The sequence below is a fragment of the Cupressus sempervirens genome, chromosome 2, assembly GCF_028749045.1.
Source record: "Cupressus sempervirens isolate cs-2001-9-10 chromosome 2, ASM2874904v1, whole genome shotgun sequence".
Lineage (NCBI taxonomy): Eukaryota > Viridiplantae > Streptophyta > Pinopsida > Cupressales > Cupressaceae > Cupressus > Cupressus sempervirens.
In genome coordinates, this window is record NC_143119.1 from 769,388,530 (window position 1) to 769,410,203 (window position 21,674).

The following is a 21,674-nucleotide window of genomic DNA, read 5'->3' on the forward strand; positions in this document are numbered from 1 at the left end:
AGATTTGATTGAAAAATCCTATTAGAAGAATTTTAAGGAACACATCCTATATTTAATCAAACTATTGTGAAAGAATTTTAAAGAATTTAATATCATGTAAAAGGAGAAGTGTAAAGAATGTACATACCCAAAAGAAACTTGGGTTTGCTCAAAGTGTTGATGCATGATTTGATCGATTCAGATGTTGCGAAAGTTCCAGGAAAAGTTCTTGGGCCCCCCAATCTTTAAATTTTTATATTTTATAATCGATCAAAACATTTTCAATCAAGCGTGTTTCAGTCAAAACATACTCTATCAAAAAGGTACTATCATGTAACATTGTATAATTGTTGTCGAAAAGTGTTCGACCATATACTTTTTTATCATAATGATTTGATTGACCTAAAATATGACACAATATTATACTTTTACCCACCAATCGACAACTAAAACTACAAACTAAATGTAAAGCACAACTATTTTTAAAATGGCATTTACCAAACATTTAAAAAAATCAATACAAATAACAATATGAATCAATAACAAAAAGAACATAAAAACATAATATTATAGGGAAAAGGGCAAGAAAGAGAACAAATAATAAAAAGATAATGGAAAAAATAGAAAGCAACTCTTTGCTATCTATACCATCTTCCCCTCGAAGGATTACAACTAAATTATCAAGACAGAGGAAAAGGGGAGAGTGAATGAAAGAATGAGCATTCAAGGTGTAAGGCCCACTTTTCTCATACACAAGCATACCTCTATACCCTACTTTTAACACCAAGAAATCCATTTTTATTTTCCATGACAATGAAAACATAAATTAAATTGTTTTTCTAATAGATGAAATCTTAAATGAGAAGCCCTCAAATATGAGATAAAAGATAAGTTTATATTAAGTAAAACATATATGATTATCAAATGTTAAAGGGTGGATTCAACTCATGGAATGATTCCTCCAAATATATTGCCAATTAAATATTAGAAAAGAGATTACAATCATGAACCTAGTTGAAATCCTTAAACAATATAACGTCAATTAAATACAAAGAAAAATATTAAAACTATGATGGTGGTAAAATAAAAAAAAGCTTCTTCAACCTAGTTGATATTTTTGAAAGCAAATCAAACAGGGAATACTCTATTACAAGACACAAGAAATTGATGTATTTATGACCAATTGTCTTTAAACCCTATTTTATGATGCCATACTCATATGCTTAAGCTTTTATGATGAGCAAATCTATTACTGTGTTTTCCTATAAGCTAACCACAGAAAGTAAATTTGATTTGCAATAGATGACGATTGAACATTGATTTAGCCTATCTCAAAAGGAACATTATTTTGCACACATTATATCACTATTTAATAATTAAAAATATCAGTCACCTCACCTCAAACATATTATTGCAAGACTTCCATGGTGATCATGACTAATTCTAGTTGTCTTCAAAAGTTTAATCTAGTATGATCAACCTCCTTGAGTCTAATAGCTTTCCATTTATGTTGTTAATCAAGATTCTTACATGATATAATGGGTAATACATATTTTCTACATCCTTATAGGTTGCTATTTAAGTTTTATAAATTTTAAAACTATAACAAGCTTTTGGAGTTGATAGTCATTTTGTAAAGTTGAAATTCTCTTTTTATGGCATCTTTTAATTATCTATAAGTATTGACAATTTTGAGTGCACAATTATTGAAGCATAATTTAGTAGGTAATGAAGAACATTTTGAAATAACCACTTTTTGACCCTTTGATACTTACAAATTGTACAAAAAACTTTGTTAGTACCTATATATATATATATATATGTATGTATATATATATATGTATGTATATATATATATGTATGTATATATATATATGTATATATATATATACATGTATATATATATATGTATACATGTATATACATGTATATATACATGTATATACATGTATATATATACATGTAAATATATATATGTATATATATACATATATATACATATATATATATATATGCATATATATATATACATATATATATACATATACATATATATATACATATATATGTATATATATATATATATATATATATATATATGTATATATATATGTATATATAAAACACCAAGAGCTTTGAAGTAGCTAGAGTCCTTATCTTTTGTGGGAAATAAAATATGAATTTGTGTTTTTACTTTGTATTTTGCATCTGTGTCTGGCTATTTTGATTTGAGGAAAAGTTTTCTTCATTTGTAAATATTTGATCGTCATTATGTTGTGTTATTGTAATAAGAATTTTTATTAAAATACTAACAAGGAATAATATCCTAGCAACATTTTTTATAACTTTCACATGAAAATAGAGTAAGAAGCATTAAATGCTCTTTTTTAATCTTTTAATTAGTGTGAGCAGTGCATTTTAAACTTATTGTACTCATAAAAAAAAATGAAATAAAAGAATTGTGCAAAAGATCCCCGACCTGTTTGGCATGGACAAGCATGAATGACTACTAATCAATCGTATGAAGGAAAAATGAGGGATGATAGAAAAGTCTTCTGTGTAGAAGACATTCTTATCTTTGTATCATGTGTTTTGAGAAAAATAATAGTAGAGTGATGTTGTACAATAATGTATAAGAATCTAACAAAATTTGAAATGTCAAACCTTGGCATGTGCAAGATTCTACTAGTTTACCAACATCTAAAGGAAAGAAAAATCTAGACCAGGTCCTTCCTAATCTAATAACAAATATACACATAAGTACAATTAACTTAAATTAATTAATAGTTATAGTCAAATGTGATTTATATGATAATTTATAGTAATCAAAAGCCATATCAAATATTTAATAAATATTTGCAACATACAAATAAGATATAAAAATAATAATTAAAAATCACACAAATACATAACCAATTTCAAACTAATATCTTTTAGATTTATTAAATTATAACATACCTTAAATTTAATAATAAATATTATTAAATAAATTAAATAATTATAATTTAAGAAATGGGAAAACTAAATTATGTTAAAATAAATTTATAATATTATTAAATTAACTAGATATATAATATATACTATAATATTTATAAACCATATATTTACTTTCAATCTTGATCTACTTCCTATAATATTTTAACCATTATATCAAAATGTGCAGTCGCCTCAATACAATATCCTTTTTTTGTTACATTATGAAAATTCCTATATATAGATCAATTAAAATTAAAATATTAATTATGTATAAATAATAAATTATGTTTATAATTTATAAAATATATAATAACACTATTAACTATTAATTATAGTTTCAAGATGCATAATGAGATGATGTTGGAGAATCCATGTAGATTTTGGACCTCCATAGGTTGTATTTGGAAGGCCAAATACCACCTTATGTTTTATCGTCTTGGTACACATTTCACTATTATTTTTTATTTTTGTATTGTATTGTATTGTATTACAATGCCTTCTATTGGTTTTTGGGAAATGTGTAGCGTAGAGGGTAGTCTATTTAAGCCCTTGCATGTATATGTTTTAAATTGATGCTTTTTTTACCAAGGTTTAATAATAGTTAGGGTTTCAATGAATGAATGAATGAACGAACGATTTTAATGATGTCCATAAGACCAAAGTAGTCTATGGGACCAAAAGAACACAACACTAAGCAATTTCCATATTTCTTTCCATTTCCAATCTTCTGATATGGATCTTAACCAAGAAATTTGTCGTTTGCTTGATCTTGTCAACTTCAAATAAGCTATGCACTCTACCTTTCTGATGATAGCATAGTAAGTTTAGGTGTTCTCATAAGCTATGTGCAATGAGAGAAGAAAAACTTGTCTGACAAGATGTTGAAAATGAAATAAGCTACACAAGTCCAAGACTCGTGATCGTTGGACTAAATATGTTGTCGAATACTTTTGTTCCAAAAGTTTCAAGTTTATGTAATTTTTCTCCTTTTCGTTTGTCTAGAGGAGCCCAATCTTAATATTTGTATTTGAGTATTTTGTGTTTTTATTGGGTTTATTTTTTGGGGTTTTGAATTTGTATCCATCTTGACTGTTGAGAATTTGGGGTTTTGCCAGTGAAGGATTCATGTTGTTTGTGATTGTTGTGAAAGGAGGAAGGGATTGTTTCTATGGCAACACTCAGTGTCATATCAAATTATGAGAGGATCTCCCAAAGTTCAATCATTTCTTCAAACATTGCTTAAATGAAAGCAAGGTGACATCGAAAAAGAGAATTAATTATCACAAAAAGTACAAGATTGTTTGAAAACACTTTTGACCTCTTCACACAGTTAAATGTCTACCTCTACCCTTCTTTTATCAATCCAAAGATGTTTATTGTGGTCATTCAAATACATAAAAAGAAAAATGTTGAAGTAGTTGCCTTCTTGCTTGGTAAAACACACATGTAGAAGATCAATGGAAAAATGTGACATCAAAGTTTATTTTAATACTTTCTCATATCGGTAGAGTTAGGGTATATGCAATGCCATGTTTTCCTTACAGATTCATTCCATGAAACCTACAAGCATGAGCCCTCAAATTGGACGAACAACTAGAGAAATTAGCAATGGTGTTGGAGACTATGGTTGTTCCCTCCCTCCATGAAATCAATAGGTTTCTCCTCAGATATACAAAACATAGAAGGATGGGGTGGATTATTGCACATGCTATATGTGAAGTCATGCTTTAGCTCATAGATTAAGCATTTGTGAACCTGCTTCATATGCTGGCAGAAGATTCAAGCTTGCGAATTCTACAAGCAATTAGTGCTTTCAACAACATTTCATATTTAGAAAAAGTGCAGTGGCAATTTCTTGCATAGATTCAGAGATAAAGAGACATTAATTGCTTTGAACCAGGCAGTGGCTAGGGCAATGATTTCCAGTAAATAAATTGGGTCCTCAAGGAGGCTAGAGAGAGTCATTAGTAGCAAAGAAAGTCACATTTGTCATGGTTTGGAAAAGTTTTTGTAGGCACAGATGAGGGTGATGGTGAGCAAGAGTGATTGAATAACATTCTAGTGTTTTATTTTTTCTCTAATTTTTCATCTCAAAAAATCAATTTTACCTCAACAAAAATGCTACTGGCCAATGGCAAAATATAAATTGTTGAATGAAAATTATTTTAAAAATAAATCATTTTAAAACTTTAGCATTATAATGACTTTGGTTATAAAAATAAATTGTAGACCACCACTCAAAACATTAGATCCCATAAGGCAATGACTAATAAAATATTGCAATAGTTATATTCTTGGATGAACTGAAAAAAAGCATATACTTATGCCTAAATTATCTGCATTGACAAAATTATCTTGGTCACCCCTAGGAGCAAGCTTGAAATTTGATGGTCACCCCTTCCTATCATATGAAATTTTTATGATGGTTGGGTCATTTTAGTGTCTTTAATTTTATGTCTTAATAAAAAATTTGATTGTCAATTTTTTTAATATATGAATAATTAAATTCAAATAATTTGTCAATATAATTTGTAATATAGAAAATATAGAAAATATACTCAAAAGTAAAAGCAATTGTTGATAAGAAATATTTTTTTTGGTGATATGATTGTTTTATACAATACAAATTGAAATAAATATAAATTAGTAAGAAATGAAAAAATCTCATATTTACAAGTTTCTAATTATTTTTAATTTAGTTTTAAAATAATTTTAAATAAGAATAAATTAGTCATTTAGATAGATGTTTCTAAACTAATACTACAAGAAAATTTTTAAATAGAGAAATTTTTATTTATAAGAAAAATTATAAAAATATCAAATTAACTAAGCATCTTTCTAAAATTTAATATTTAATTTTAAAAATGCTAAATCAACATAAATATAAACAAGTTTCTAAAAAGATATGCTTAGATTCTATGCTAAAATAATATAAAATATGTGTTAACAATTACATAAAAATAATATTTATTAGTAAATTAAATTTATAAGATTTATATATTTTATATTCTAAATTACTACCAATATACAGAAACATATATTACAATTAATAAAATAGATATACATATATTGTTATATGTTATATTTTTTATAGGTATTAAAATATCCTATATTTTATCATACATATATTTCATAAATTTTATATAATGACATATATATTAATAAGTAAAGTATTATATTATCTAGATTTTGATAGTTTATTAAAAGAATTAATTGTCAACTTTACAGTTTTATAAAATTTTAGCCCATCAATGTGTATGGTCTTTAAAAAAATTGGTCGATATGGTTAAAAAATAGAATAATGGCCAATACGACCATCAATTGGAGGAATCCAACAATTCAACTAGGCATTATAACATGACTTTCCATCCATCCAACTCTTATAATTATACTTATGTCATTTTATATATAAGATACACACGCACGCACGCACGCACATGCACACACACAGTTATTCTAAATATAAACTAAAGACATAAGTTACGATTCTATATCTGTTCACATTAGATTAGAAGTTCACATTGATATTAAATATAAATTTGACTTATCATTATTGGGCATCAGTTTGTATTAGTCTCCATATATGTTATCCGGCATATGTATTTATAATAACAAAATGCGTTAAGTTCTATCATTAATCAATAGTCACGCCTGATAGACGTGACTTTCTATATTATATTACCGCCCACATATATATATGTCAATCTTCTTTGCTTTACAATATAGTGAACACAGAAATATAATAAGTCTTCAAGTTATTGTAAAGCAAGAGAATTTTGAATATCGCATTCCAGGATATTATAGTGCAGGAAACATTCCATACCATATTCAGTCCAATATCATATTCTGATCTTGAACAATGATTCAGTATAATATAAGAATTAAGTCTGATACATTAACATGGTATCCGAACAGGCTTAAAAGAAGTATCCTGATATCATACTATAATTTTCTAGGTTATAGAAGCATCAGATATTATTAATAAAATAGTGAATGGTATGAGACTTGAAGACATACTAGAAGGTGATTTAGATTTTGTAGGTTGGAAACTACGTTTGAAACTTATACTTAAAGAACATGGTTTAAATAAGTTTATTGAGAAATCTAACCTGTTACCTGAAGGAAATGATGAAATAAAAAAAATGGCAAAGTGATAACAATAAAGCTATGAAAATTATTGTGAACGGTGTTAAAACTCGTCTACTTCCTGTAATTTCAGAACTAGACACTGCACATGAGATGTACAATGCTCTTGAGACTATGTTTGAGATAAACAATACTGTTTGGATCATTACATTAAAGGATAGAATGTCAAATATTAAAATGAATAAAGGAGAGAAACTATCCTCTTACTTTATGAGAATAATCGATCTTCGAAATCAACTTTTTTCCATAGGACACATCTGTGATGGAAATGAGTTAACAATAATGGCTCTAAAAGGTCTTCCATCATCATGGGATACCTTCAGACAAGGGGTATGCTCTCGGTCTAAGTTACCTAAATTTGAAAGACTAAAAGTTGACTATATACAAGAAGAGTGTATGCAAGTAGCTCGAGGTCAAAATGTTTTCTCCTCAAAAGAAGAAGTACATGCTCTATCCACTCAAGTAAATAAGAAGAAAAGAAATTCAAGGAAGGAAAAAGCACACTGATTTCTCCAAAATGCAATGTTATAGGTGTGATAAATTTGGACATCCAACATCTAGATGTCCTGATAGAGTCAAGAATCAAGCTTCTTTTGCAACCACTCAAAACTCTAATGGAAATTCTGAACATAATGCCTTCTATTCAGCACTCTCTAGTGAAGCATCAACCAAATCAAGCACTTGGGTAATTGATAGTGGAGCCTCTTGACATATCACAGGTTTTAAAGGGCAGTTAGACTCTCTACAAGAAGACTATGTTGATGAAGTAACCATTGGAGATGATACAAGCTACCCCGTAATGGGAATAGGAACATGCACCATTCATTTGAAATCGAGGAAAACAATTGAACTTACTAAAGTACTATATGTACCTAACATAAAAAGAAACTTGATTTCTATCTCTGCTCTTGAAGATGAAGGACTCATAATTACATTTATGGAAGGAAAGATCTTAGCTTGGCCTAAGAACTCTAACATTAAAAATGCATACAAAATTGGCTCAAGACATGGATGTCTTTATCAAATTAACTCTGTCTCTCATTCAGCTCTAATTCATAATTCCTTCAAAGAAAATGAAATTTGGCATAGCAGATTAGGTCATCATTTTAGAGGATTATCTTCTATAGGAAAAATGGTAACAGGTATATCTAAGCTTAATCCATATCATGAAGGAACTTGTAAAGGTTGTGCTCTAGAGAAGAATATCAAAACTACATTCCATAATAGTCAAACCAAATCCAAAGAAATTATAGAACTTATTCATTCAGACTTATGTGGCCATATGTCAGTTCCATCTCTAGGAGGGTCTCTATACTACATCATATTTGTGGATGATTTCTCTAAGAAGACATGGATCTATTTTCTTAAAAGTAAAGAATCTGAGGAAATCTTTTCTAAATTTAAAGAGTTTAAAGCTTTCTGGAAAGAAAATAAAAGTATTAAGAACAAACAATAGTAAAGAGTACATTTCTGATATCTTGATTATTGTAAAATTGTTGGGATCAAGAGGGAGTGTTATGTTCCTTATAATCCGCAACAAAATGGAATAGCTGAGAGAAAAAATAGATATATAGTTCATTCTGCTAAAGCAATGCTTCATGATCAAAGTCTTGAAACTTTTCTTTGGGGTGAAGCTTCAAATAGTGATGTTTATCTTCAAAATAGATGTCCCCACTCTTATCTTGAATTTCAGATCCCTAAATAAGTATTTACCGGGAAGAAACCTGATCTTAAACACCTAAGAATTTTTGGTTGTCCTGTCTATGTACATATTCCTAAAGAAAAGAGAACCAAATTAGAGCCCCCAGGAAAGAAAGGAATCTTTGTAGGTTATAGTGAAACCTCAAAAGCATATCGCATCTATATCCCTAGACAAAGGAATATTGAACTAAGTCGAGATGTAATATTTGATGAAGATTTGGCCTACAAAAGATCAAAAGATGAATCAAATTCAGAAGAAACTCTAGAAGAACAAAACCTTGATAATGAGAGGCAGTCTCTAATGGAGGAAGATAAACAAATTGAACCTATGGACATTACTCACTCCTCTAAGGCAAAGAAAAGACCTTTATGGGCCAAAAAGCTAATTGAAGAAAATAATTTCATTCCTTCAGATTTCATTAGGGAGAGGAAACATCCTAATATATACTCAAGTTACATTGCATTAATGAGTGAAATCTCCAAATCTGAACCAACTTATGTAAAAGAAGCCATAAAACATCAACATTGGAAAGATGCCATAACAGAAGCATATAACTCTATACTTAAGAATGATGTTTGGGATATTGTTCCTAGACTGAAAAATAAATCAATTGTCTCCTCCAAATGGCTATTTAAAATTAAACATGTTGCAGATGGAAGTATTGACAAATACAAAGCAAGGTTTGTTGCTAGAGGATTCTCTCAAAAGGAAAGAATACACTATGATAAAACTTTTGCTCCAGTAGCCAGATATACCTCAGTCAGAACTGTTTTAGCCATAGTTGCATCCAAGGGATGGCAAATTCATCAAATGGATGTAAAGACTGCATTTTTGAATGGTGTTATAGAAGAGGAAGTTTATCTTGAACAACCAAAAGGATTTGAAGTATACAATAAACAAACTCATGTATGCAAATTGAAAAAGGCTTTAGATGGATTGAAACAAGCTCCCCAAGCTTGGTATGAACAGATAGATCAACATCTAACTAAACTTGACTTCTCTAAAAACATTGCAGATCCAAATTTATATTACAAAGTCATACATGGGAATATGTTAATCATGGTATTATATGTTGATGATCTTTTGATTACAGGAAAAGATCATCTAATCGAGAAATGTAAACAAGTTCTCATATCTGAATTTGAAATGAAAGATCTAGGAATACTACACTATTTCTTGCAACAAGAAGTATGGCAACATTCAAAAGGGATCTTCCTAAATCAAGGCAAGTACACTCTGGATCTACTTAACAAATTTGGCATGTTGGATAGCAAGGCAATGAAAACTCCTATGAAAACAAACCTCTTGAAACTAAAAGAAGCAACTGAAGATTTTGAAAGTGTTGATCCTACTCTATATCGACAGATAATTGGTTCTTTAATGTATTTGGTGAACACAAGACCTGACATTTGTTATGTTGTAAATGTTCTTAGTGAATTCATGTGCAAACCTAAACAAACTCATTTGGTGGCAACAAAGCACATTCTCAAATATCTCAGTGGTACTATTGGATATGATCTCAAATACTCTAAAACTAAATTAAATTTGAAGGGATATACAGATTTTGATTGGGCAGAAAATTTAGAGAATCGTAAGAGCACTTCAAGATGCTATTTTACATTGGGCTCAGCAATGATATCTTGGTTGGGCTCAGCAATGATATCTTGGTTTAGTCGGAAGCAATCTTCAGTAGCACAAAGTTCTACAGAAGCCGAGTACATAGCTACATCTATGGAAGCAAGAGAAGTTGTATGGTTGAGGAAACTTCTATTTGGATTATTTGGGAAGGCACTTCCACCTACTACTATTTATTGTGACAACCAGAGCTGCATCAAACTATCTCTTAATCATGTGTTTCATAACAAATCAATACACATCGAGATACCTTACCACTATGTTCGAGACATGGTTAAGAATGATGTAATCAAGCTAGAATATATTAGTACAGAGTATCAAATTGCAAACATTCTTACCAAACCACTTGCTAAGCCAAAGGTGGAACTTTTCCACAAAGAACTTGGTATGATTGTAAAATTTGAGGACATGTCTTAGAGAAATTGATTATTGTATTTTTTTTAATATTATTTTAAAAAATAAATTTAAAAAATTATGTTAATCTTTAAGAAGTGACAACTTCAAAAGGGATTTCACTTGTATCAGGAGAATTTGTTGTAAAGTGACGTCCTTACAATAACTTGTAGCAGGATTCATTTTTTTGTGGAAGTGTTTCATGTAAGGGCTTTATCTTGTAAATCAACAACTAGGTGGTTGATATCATTAATTTGATTATCTACAAGTTGTTTGTATAGATATATTTTTGGTACTTGGTGTATATCATGCCTTGATATTTTGATAGGCCATTACCACACTAAGCATTTGGTGATCATCATTAAGTTGATGTTTCTGATAGGCCATTGCTTTTGAGAGATTGGTGAATATCATGAAATTGATATTCTAATAGGCCAAACTCTCACATGTTACAATGTTTTATATTAGACATTGGATAAAAAAAGTCTTCTAATCAAAGACATCTTATACGTGTTTACCCTACTAATCTAAGAGGGAGTGTTAATGAATAGATTAGTTGGAGAGTTATTCATAACTCTTGTAATTATACTTATGTCATTTTATATATGAGATATTTGATATATATATATATATATATACACACACACACACACACACACACACACACACAGTTATTCTAAATATAAACTAAAGACATAAGTTATGATTATATATCTATTCACACTAGATTAGAAGTTCACATCGATATTAAATATAAATTTGACTTATCATTATCGGGTGTCAGTTTGTATTAGTCTCCATATATGTTATCGGGCATATGTATCTATAATAACAAAATGCGTTAAGTTCTATCATTAATCAATAGTCACGCCTGATAGATGTGACTCAAATATGAGTCACGGCTATCAGTCATGACTCCTCTATATTATATTACCGCCCACATATATATGTCAATCTTCTTTGGTTTACAATACGGTGAACACAGAAATATAATAAGTCTTCAAGTTATTGTAAAGCAAGAGAAATTTGAATATCGCATTCCAAGATATTATAGTGCAGGAAACATTCCATACCATATTCAGTCCAGTGTCATATTCTGATCTTGAACAGTGATTTAGTATAATATAAGAATTAAGTCTGATACATTAACAATAGGTTAGTCATAAAGATCAACAATTACAGCTGAATTATTTGATCACTAAACTAAAGTTTTTTTATTTTAGTTTTAGAAAATGCATTCTTCTAGAATCTAGATGAATGATTTTCTACAACAAATAGTAATACTTCTTTTTGTAAAATTTTAGCTTAATTAGCAAATAATCTGGCTAGAATGATAAAACAAAATATGGAGTTGTATAAATAACATTTTTAGAACAAAACATGATAAATTAAACTTCTCATAATTTACAATGAACAATTACAATAATATAAATTTCATCAAAGCAAAAAGTAGAGGAAAAAATGGAAATAAAACTAAAAAAAAATTCAAAAGTATTCCTTAATTAGCTTACACACTAAGCAAAGAAGCTTTATCCAAAAACATAGATAAAAAACAAAAAACATGCCAATTTTTATTTGCTAACACCCCCCTTTAATCTAAGTAAGTAGACAATAGCCTAAGAAAAGGAAAGAGAAAAAAGAGAAAACTCAATGGAAATAAAACCCCCCTCAAAATATGTACTATCATGCATGGCTGCAACAATGCTGCAATATCTTTAACTCTAGGTCTCATAGAAAGTGAAATAAACGAGAATAGATCCCTCCACAAAATGTAGTAAATGGTAGATGCTCGAAATTAGATGTAGAAGATGGTCCATGATCGTTGAACATCATTCCTCCCTTTAGGAAGAAATAAAACTAGATATATATGAATAAAATCTCCCCATTCCTAAAAGGAATATGTGAGAAGATAAATCGAGATGTATGTCTTTAAAAACTGGTCGATAGTCTCCAAGTTGATTTTGAAAGTTGCCATAATGAAATCAGGCACTTCTAAATATAAAAAACTAAAATGTGATGAAAACCAGTGCAGATTATAGTCTAAAGACTAAGATATCTCCTTAGAAGGCAAAGACATCTCCTCAGAATGTTGTGTCAAAGTATCTGCACTCATATCACATAGCAAGGAATGATATGTAGAGGATGAAGAAGAGGATCAGAAAGTCCACCCACAACAACTAAAGAAGAATCACCCTCATCAAAGAGAATATGCAAAGTTGCCGGTTCGGATATTGGTACAGATGCGGGTTTAAGATTCGGGTTCGAAATTCGTCTAAATTTTTTTGGGCTTGCGTTCGGATTCATTTTGGGGTCATCCGTACAAAAACATATGTTTTTTAAAAATATGTATATGTGTATATATATGCAACAAAAAATAAATCCATACTTGAATTTGCTAATAGTAAAGGAACAGCAAAATACACCACCAAATCTATGTTTCAGTTCAGTAGGACATTAATTGCATTATTTAGCAATACATACAGCTTGATACACTTGCTTGGTCACATGCATGGAACATATTTTCATATCACGGGGACAGTTTGAGAATGAAAGGAATTGTCAAAAGATAAGTGCAGTTATCTGAATTTTTTATTTTGTATTAGTGAGAGCATTTCTAACCAGGGTATATCAAAAGGTGAGATACAAATTTGAAGTCCTAGATCCAAAGATATCATATCTTTTTAAAGACATTCCTCTATAATCATCAATTTAGATGTCACCTATTGTCAATTTGGATTTCCATTCTAAGCAAGTTTTCATTTTCATACACAAATGCATAAATGTCATATAAACATCTTTTTTGGTCTTTTTAGTGGTCATAATAGGGTTGAGAGGTCAAAAAAACACTTTAAAAAGTCTTAAAAAAATGTTCGCAGACCAAATTCAGCTCAGGTCTAGACAGCAAATTCTGTCCGGGTTCATCTGACAGAATTTGTAGCAAATTCATAGCTCTGCAAGAGAATTTGGAGAGAATTTGACAAGGACCAGACTTTAAGCGTTGCTGGAGAGAATCTGATAACTTAGAGAATATGTATGCAGTCAAAAGTGCCATTTAGATCCAAAATGAGGGATTCTACAAACAATAAAGACATGTCTGGTAGAATTTTTTCTCAATGAACCAAATCCAAAATACATAAATGATCTTGCTGCGAAGAATCATTGGAAACTTTTGATGAAGCAACTTCAAACTCTGAAGACGCAACAGTAGAAGAGGTATCAACAAACTGATCATCCAAAAAGGATGTGTTCACACAAGTTGGGGCAATAGAAATCTTGGTATCATTGATAAAAGCTCAATCTTCTAAAGAAACATCACTTTCAGATGAAGAACTAGTGTCTCCATACAATTGTTGGATGATAGTGCAAGCAGTGAAAGCGCACACAATGTGCTCTATATGATGTATAATATCCTCAGAAATAGTCAGACATATTGGTCCATAGACCATGTCATTACTGTTCAACCATGCATTTTTCTGCTTATAGTATCTCCTACTTATCATGTCATTACTGTTCCACCAGGCAGTTTTCTACTCAAATTTGCCTGGTTCAGGAACATGTCTAAGAAGACAGGGCAGTAGATCCTGCTGAAGACAATGATTCTTTATCATTTCTTCCCAAGATAAATAGTTCTCTGAGGTTAGTTTGACAATAGAAGGATGAAAATTAACACCAAAAGACATGATTGAGCCCTTAAAAGGAACTTTATCTCAGTTCATGAATACACAAAATCCAATAAGAGAAATTGTTGAAGACAATGCAAATCTCATCCTTTTTGAGCTCTAATCTTCAGTACCTGCAAAAAGAAATCTTATACACATACCTATGATAGAATAAAATATGCAACTGTATAAGGGAAAAATTTAGAACAAAGGATGAAAAATGAACTTCTCCTAATTTCCAATGAAGAATTGCAATAATATAAATTTCATTAGAGCAAAAAGTGGATGAAAAAATGGGGAAAAACCTGAAAAAATCAGAAGTATTGGTTAGCTTACCCACTAAGCAAAGAAGCTTTATCAAAAAAACAAAAAAACCATACCAAATTTTATTTGCTAACACTTTTAGGCACTATGCTGGAAGCAACATTGCAGTAAGGAATGTCGGAAATTAAACTTATGAACAGACTATCGTGATAATGGCTTTTTGCAGATTTAAGGAATAATAATTTATATTTATTTGATTGCAGGTGATAATCAAATCAGACTGGATCTGAATTACAACCATATTGACACTAAATATCATATCGTATTACATATGTTCCATCTCTGGTCTGAAATCACCGATCTGAAGAGGGAATGCATTTATCAATTTTCGATCCATGTCTCTTGCTTTTGGTTTATATTTATTCATGTTGTGTCTTCTCATGAAGAGACATGAAGGCACTTAGTTAATCCTCTAATAATCTAATTAACTCAATACTAATCGGGAGTGATTTAAGTAATAAACAAAATCATATGTAAGTCCTTTGATCTGCATATATTATGGAGGATCATTTTCTCGATCACAAAGAGATGCAATAATCTGAAAGTACAGATTTCAGTATACTATACATATATATATATATATATATATATATATATATATATATATGGTTTCAATTTAGTGCTGGGATACTTCCAAGGTATAGATGAATGATAATTCTAATTTGGCACAGAAATTATGTCAAAGTATATGGATCCACGTATGTCAGTTCACAGTGAACTGACATACATAAATACATGCACTTTGATCAGAAATCCTTGTATCTGACCGAGGCTATATATATCAACAAGGAACAACAGAATCCAGAATCATGTAAAAAACCAACCTCAACTTCAAATCTATGTCAGGCTTGACCATTACAAACTATTAGAAATCTAATTTCCTCAATGAAATGAAAAATCTTTTTTTTTTTTTAACTGAATGAAATTATATTGGAAAAACAAAAACCGAATAAACTGATCAACAGTTCATTTGGCACTTTGCACAGCTGATCTTACGTTTGAAAATTGCACAACTGATATACTCAGCAAAGTCCTTTAAGAACTGAGGATATACTCTCGAAAATACATCTCATACAGTGACCTGTTATAGTTTGCAAGTAAATGACTAAAAATCTTATTTATGTTCCAGAATATTTTATCTCAGTATCACAGAGCGTATCTGTCATATGAGAAAAGTAGGCTTCTGCAAAAAAAAAATTGTTGGAAACATGGATTACTAATGAATAAAAGATTGTCTATAAAAAGACGCAAAAACAAGGTTGGCTTCCCAAATCATTTCGAAGCACAGTACACTACAGTGAGATAAGAATCTTCGCCGATATGGAAATCAAGTAACAGGGGAATAAATCCCTTACTAAAAGTTAAAGACTGCAACACATACCTACTGAGAATGTGATGATGAAATTGCATCTACTCATAAGACTACAAAAGGATTTCTCTAACTCATGTTGGAGCATATTGAACATTACATGCATTACAATCCCATGCATATGTGAATGCTGTAAGCTGATGTAAACCTGCAACTATGCCTTATTCCTTACTTTGTGATAGCATGGTATAACGTTGCTTTCGACATTAGGAAAATGCCTCATCTAAGAGTCCATGCAAACTAAGGTTGCACTATCTGAAAAATGAGCTATGTATTTCTTATATATGTTTTAACTTCAGCCCACCAAATTTACCTTAAATTCAGCTTCACCATGCTGACTACAGCATATTTTCTGATTTTGCATTCAAAGATGTTTATGCATCTGTTTTTTTAGCAATCTACTCCGGACAATGCTTTGCACCATTTAAGTAGGTAGCTGATAAACAATGCCTGCATACAGTGTCTGGTTGGAAACAATGATGTATTCTTATAGAGCCTAGCACCACTTCTCAGATAGAAAACCAAGCTAAAGCTGGTAAGTCCTTTCTAGTTAGCGATAACCACGTGTAACTTTTAATAGAGGATAAGCCAAGAATCTAGTTATTTCTTGTTTACTACGCACAGGTTCAAATGACCTCCTTTTGTCTGTTCATTCTAAACAGCATAATTTGCATTTGGTTCTCAATAACTTACAGATACAAAGTTGTCTTTTCATGGAAAACTACATCCTGCACTGCATTTCTGTTTTAAATCATTTACAAACAAAAATGCTCTCTCTTCATCTAATGATACATCACAGAATGTGAAGCAGCATTCAAATAATTCTCATAGTTTGTGGAAATCTACTCACTATTACTGACAGACATATTCATTACAACATAAAATTTTCATACCGCTCACAGTATCTCCAGAACTAGTCATGAGATTCAATCTAGAGTAGTCTATCGACTGTTTTCAAACCTCTCTTTACATGATGATGATGATTATGACTCAAGATCAGCTGTGCACGCATGACTGGAGTGCCGCAATGAAGCAAACTCCATGACCTTATCTTCTCTTTGCTCTCTCTTCATCCTGATGATGGATCACAGAGTGTGATCCAGAATATTTGATGAAAAACAACTCACACAATAAAATCCAGAAGCAGCATTCACATACCAGTCTGCCAGTAGTCATTAGTCAACTCTGAAGTTGTGTTAATAGGTCTACACTTGTAGGCAAATGTTATTACAAACAAAAATCATGGTCATCTTTAAAAATGATTTATACATGGCACAAGTAGTCATTGAAACAGAATTACATCCCTTTGTCATACCATTAGAATTGGACTTTTCGCTTCTGCTAATGAGTGCACTTTTTATAACATTCCGAGACTAGTATTCTGTAGAATGTTCATTTCTAAACATATTACTGGGTGAGACAGATAGTTCCAAAAGAACCAAGAAGACAGATCTAAACTGAGCTAATCCTCCATATTTAAGTAAATGGAATTCCCAAAAAAGGATCCATGCGTTAAGATTACAAAACTTGGATGACAGTCTTCTTTACTAGTACATGGTGGCAATTTAGTTCAGTGGTAGTATGAATGCTCAATTATAAAAATGAAATTATCCATGTCATGTGAATTTGTTAAAAGCTATGTTCTAAGGTGACAAGCTATCAACAAAGAAGATCTGTATATGCCATGAAAATTGCACTTTTGTTTTATCAGCAATAGTACATTGACAATCACCGGAGGATAAATTGATGATGACTGAATTAAAACACAATCCTAATTGCTGCCATTTTAAGTCATTTGAAATCCTAGAATCCTCTCTTTATTAATACATCAAACTTCAGTCTGGTTTAGATAAATATCCTAATGGACAGACAAAATACTAGTCTCACAGGCTTGCAGGGTTTGGTGATGGTATCATATCAACAACCATAAACTTCTCCATCTGAGGCAGAATCTTCTCATCCTGTAACTGGATATGCTCTGCATTTTTATTGAGCTCATCTAGCTCTTTGATTCCTGGGAAGAGAGACAAAATACCCCAAGTGAACCCCTTCGCTCGTGCAGGTGAAAAGTTCTCCCCAAAACTAACCTGCTTGATTGTTGGAAATATACTCTTATATCCGCTGAGAATTTCAATCAGCTCAGACTTCTGGGGTTGCGCCAAAACTTTAGGATTAAAAACTGTAACCTTAAGAGCTCCATAAGTTGGCGTCATTGGCCCATCTAGCTCAGCTTCCCAATCAAAGGCAAATATGTCATCTATAATGGGCAGAATCAACTCATTCACCACACTAAGATGTTGAGGATGACCAGAATAGTTAGCCAAGTCCTGTTTGTCCTTGTATCGGCTATGCAATGCATGGGTAAATTTATAAGTGTCAGAAGTGACATGCAATACTGGTCCTACTGTTAATTGTAGTGCAATGTCCAATGACTTCAGTCCTTGCAGGCCAGATACCATTGCATTGGATTTTTCAGGAGGAGTACCATCTTTTACTTTGAAAAAAACAATGTGTTCTACGACCTTGGAGGGTAATGCCATATTTGCAGAAATTGATGAAAAAACTGAATTTGATATTGAGATTTTTCGCTCAGGGAGCACACACCTAGAGATTTTCCCTGAGTTACGCCAGCCTAATGGAGTATGAAAAGATGTAAACAAAGACCTCCTTCTTGAAAATATTCCACCAGCAGCTTCTCTAAACTTACCTGCAAAACCATAAAGTTCAATGAACGTTCACCACACTAGAAATAATTGAAGAGGAAATACAATGTCCTATGCAAATTTTGTAACTATGGCTTCGATTGTTAGGCTGCAGGTGGATGCATGTACTCATGGAAATGTAAGAAAGCGTAAATTTTAGAATCTTTAACAAAAAATAAGAAAAGCTACCATCTACAAAAAAGAATTTTTAAGGAAGGCCGAGGACAAGAATTTGCAGGAAATGCTAGTTTTGTGACAAATGGCAATGTTTTTTGATAGTTTCTGTAATTTGTGAATTTCCCCTAAAGACTAACCCTGGAATTAGATGAAATTATTGAGGGTTATCTCTTCCACCATATTATTTTAGCCATGTCTATTTAGCATACTTCTCACCTTAAAAATGGTTTGCAGTCAGTTATGTATACATACCCTAAAAGTCGGCAAGCTAAACAAAAGTATTTTTCATAGAACTGGTTGACTGCATACAGTTTTGAAATTTGTTCAATCACCTCAGTAACATCGACTAAAATACTAGATTTTGCTCCCTCCATACGACCACTAAGTAAACAATACTATCATATACCAGCTGGATGAGGTAACTACCCTCTTTAAGAAATCACTAAGTCAAAACCTAATAACAATTCAAACAAATAACACACCTGAACCAGTGCAAGGACATGCGGGAAAGTGGAAAAACTTTGTAAGTGGATAATTTCTATACTGGCTTCTGTCACTCTATGGGCCTTTGAAAGGACAATTTTAAAACAACCAAATGCAAATAAGAGGACCACAAATACACATAAATTCTAGCTTTGTGAAAAATGGCAATTTTCATTAAAAAATTGTTAATTTGTGAATTTCTTGAGAAGGCTAAACTTTGACTTAGATGCAATGATTGAGAGGTATGTTTTACATCAAATTCACTTGGCAATATCTGTTGGCACATTCCTCACCCAGAATTAGATTTAGCGATCTACCCAAATTAAACATGTATACTAGCATATAACATGTCTCTGCGTTTTAAACTTCACCCTTGACAATTTACCCCTAAGCTCATACCATTCAACGACTTTAGGATGAAACTGTTAGTCTGAAAATGATTTTCTCGTCAATTTTGTATACATATCCTAAAATCCTGTAGCCTGAAAAATATTTTTTTCATAGAACTGCTCAGCTGCAAACAGTTTTGAAATTTGTGCACGTACATCGGCCGATATAACTTTAAATGACACACCTGAAACAGTACAAGGACATACTGGACAGTGGAAACACTTTGCGCGTCAATACTTTTTTACTGGTTTCGGTTACACTATGGGCTTTTGCAATGACAAATTGTGAAACGCCCAAATACAAATACAAGCAGCGTGTATACACAGTAAACTGATATGGAACCGCTCAAAAGCTCCTAAAGACCAAAGAATCCGTCATTTGTAAATCCAATCACAATATTAACCAGTTACCCAATATTCTTCATACATAAATTAATACCCACAAAACCCTGAACATTTTATAAACTAACATTTGCAGATATAAACACAATAACAAATTGTCACTTTCTCTTTAATACAAGGTGGAACAAAAATATGTAAACGAGGAAGAACTGCCCATCTTGGCGTTTCAAACCGCATAAGTATCAAATCGAATCGAACCTAACGCAGGCATAATGTAAACTTCTCATTTATTATTTAGTAGATTAGAATCTAAACAAAAGCAATCAACACCAAAAATCGAGACATATTATGAAACCTACCTTTGACAGGAAGCACATTCGATAACAAACAGTCTCCTCCCCTTACGATAAAATCCAAAATAGATGCAACTAAACCAGATTTAACAGGAGTGATATAGGATATTAAATTAAAGAAAGAAAGATACAGTCGAATTGAATTAGTGCAGATCGTATGTAAAATATATTTGATGAGTGGAAGAGACCTGACGATAGAGATGCTGTGCTCTTGCTTAGCCTCATCATCATTTTCACCCAAAATTTCCTCTGACCAGTCAAATCTTCGTCATGTTTTTTTCATCTTCATCGGTTACCTTTATTTTTCCTAGTCTATGGGGATAGTTGGGAAGGTTCGTTTAGGAGTTCACGGGTGTTTGATAAAATAACAAGAGCTTATTGTCCATGTCTTCTGGGAATGAGACTAGAATGTTTGATTTCTAACATGTGGTCTATTTTATGGAGCAATGGAAAAAGTTGGTGAAACTTTGGCTATTATGATAGTTGTGATATTGCTATCAAGATTTGATCTAGGTGATGCGGACGAGGTAAAGCACTAAGACTTTTCGAGAGGTCACCCATCCTAGTACTACTCCAACTTAAGCGCACTTAACTACAGAGTTTCCTCCATGGTTAAACCCAAAGCTTGCAACTCCATTTGAGTAGAGAAGTCTCGATGCTTCACCCCTATGAGCATCACCTTGATCCAATGAGTGCTAAGTGTTCCATTTATTCTCATGAGAGATGGATTCATGTTGAATCACTACTCATGAAACATGGGTCAATGAGTTTGACTCAAAATCACATAGTTAAATCGTGATAGCAATATCACAATTTGACTTCTTATGGAAATTATCTCCAACTTACTATGATAGTTGTTTAATCTTTAATGCAGCTACTAGTAGCCATCAACAAACTACATAAAGCAATTTACACCAAGCACTTGAGCATAGAGAAAGTTGTTATTCTAAATTAGGGAGTCATGACTATTGAGAAGTCTATATGAACTATGTAATAATTGAATATAGTTTGCATGTCATAACGATCATAAATCATAAATATTTGA

The 21,674-nt window shown here is 31.4% G+C and overlaps 1 protein-coding gene across 2 annotated transcripts; it reads right to left on the reverse strand.

Annotated features, from left to right (window-relative positions):
• Nucleotides 1–17,863: 17,863 nt before the first annotated feature.
• On the reverse strand, nt 17,864–21,015 carry LOC149575724 (stress-response A/B barrel domain-containing protein UP3-like). 2 transcript variants are annotated; one of them, XM_089815498.1, is made up of 2 exons: nt 20,818–21,015; nt 17,864–18,890 (listed from the first exon to the last, which is right to left on the reverse strand). In XM_089815498.1, exons 1-2 carry the CDS (start codon nt 20,858–20,860, stop codon nt 18,067–18,069), a joined length of 867 nt encoding a protein of 288 aa, XP_089671624.1. In that variant the 5' UTR covers nt 20,861–21,015; the 3' UTR covers nt 17,864–18,066. The 2 variants fall into 2 exon arrangements, with proteins under 2 accessions (XP_089671624.1, XP_089671625.1); XM_089815499.1 differs by having other exon boundaries at nt 20,636–20,826.
• Nucleotides 21,016–21,674: the final 659 nt, after the last annotated feature.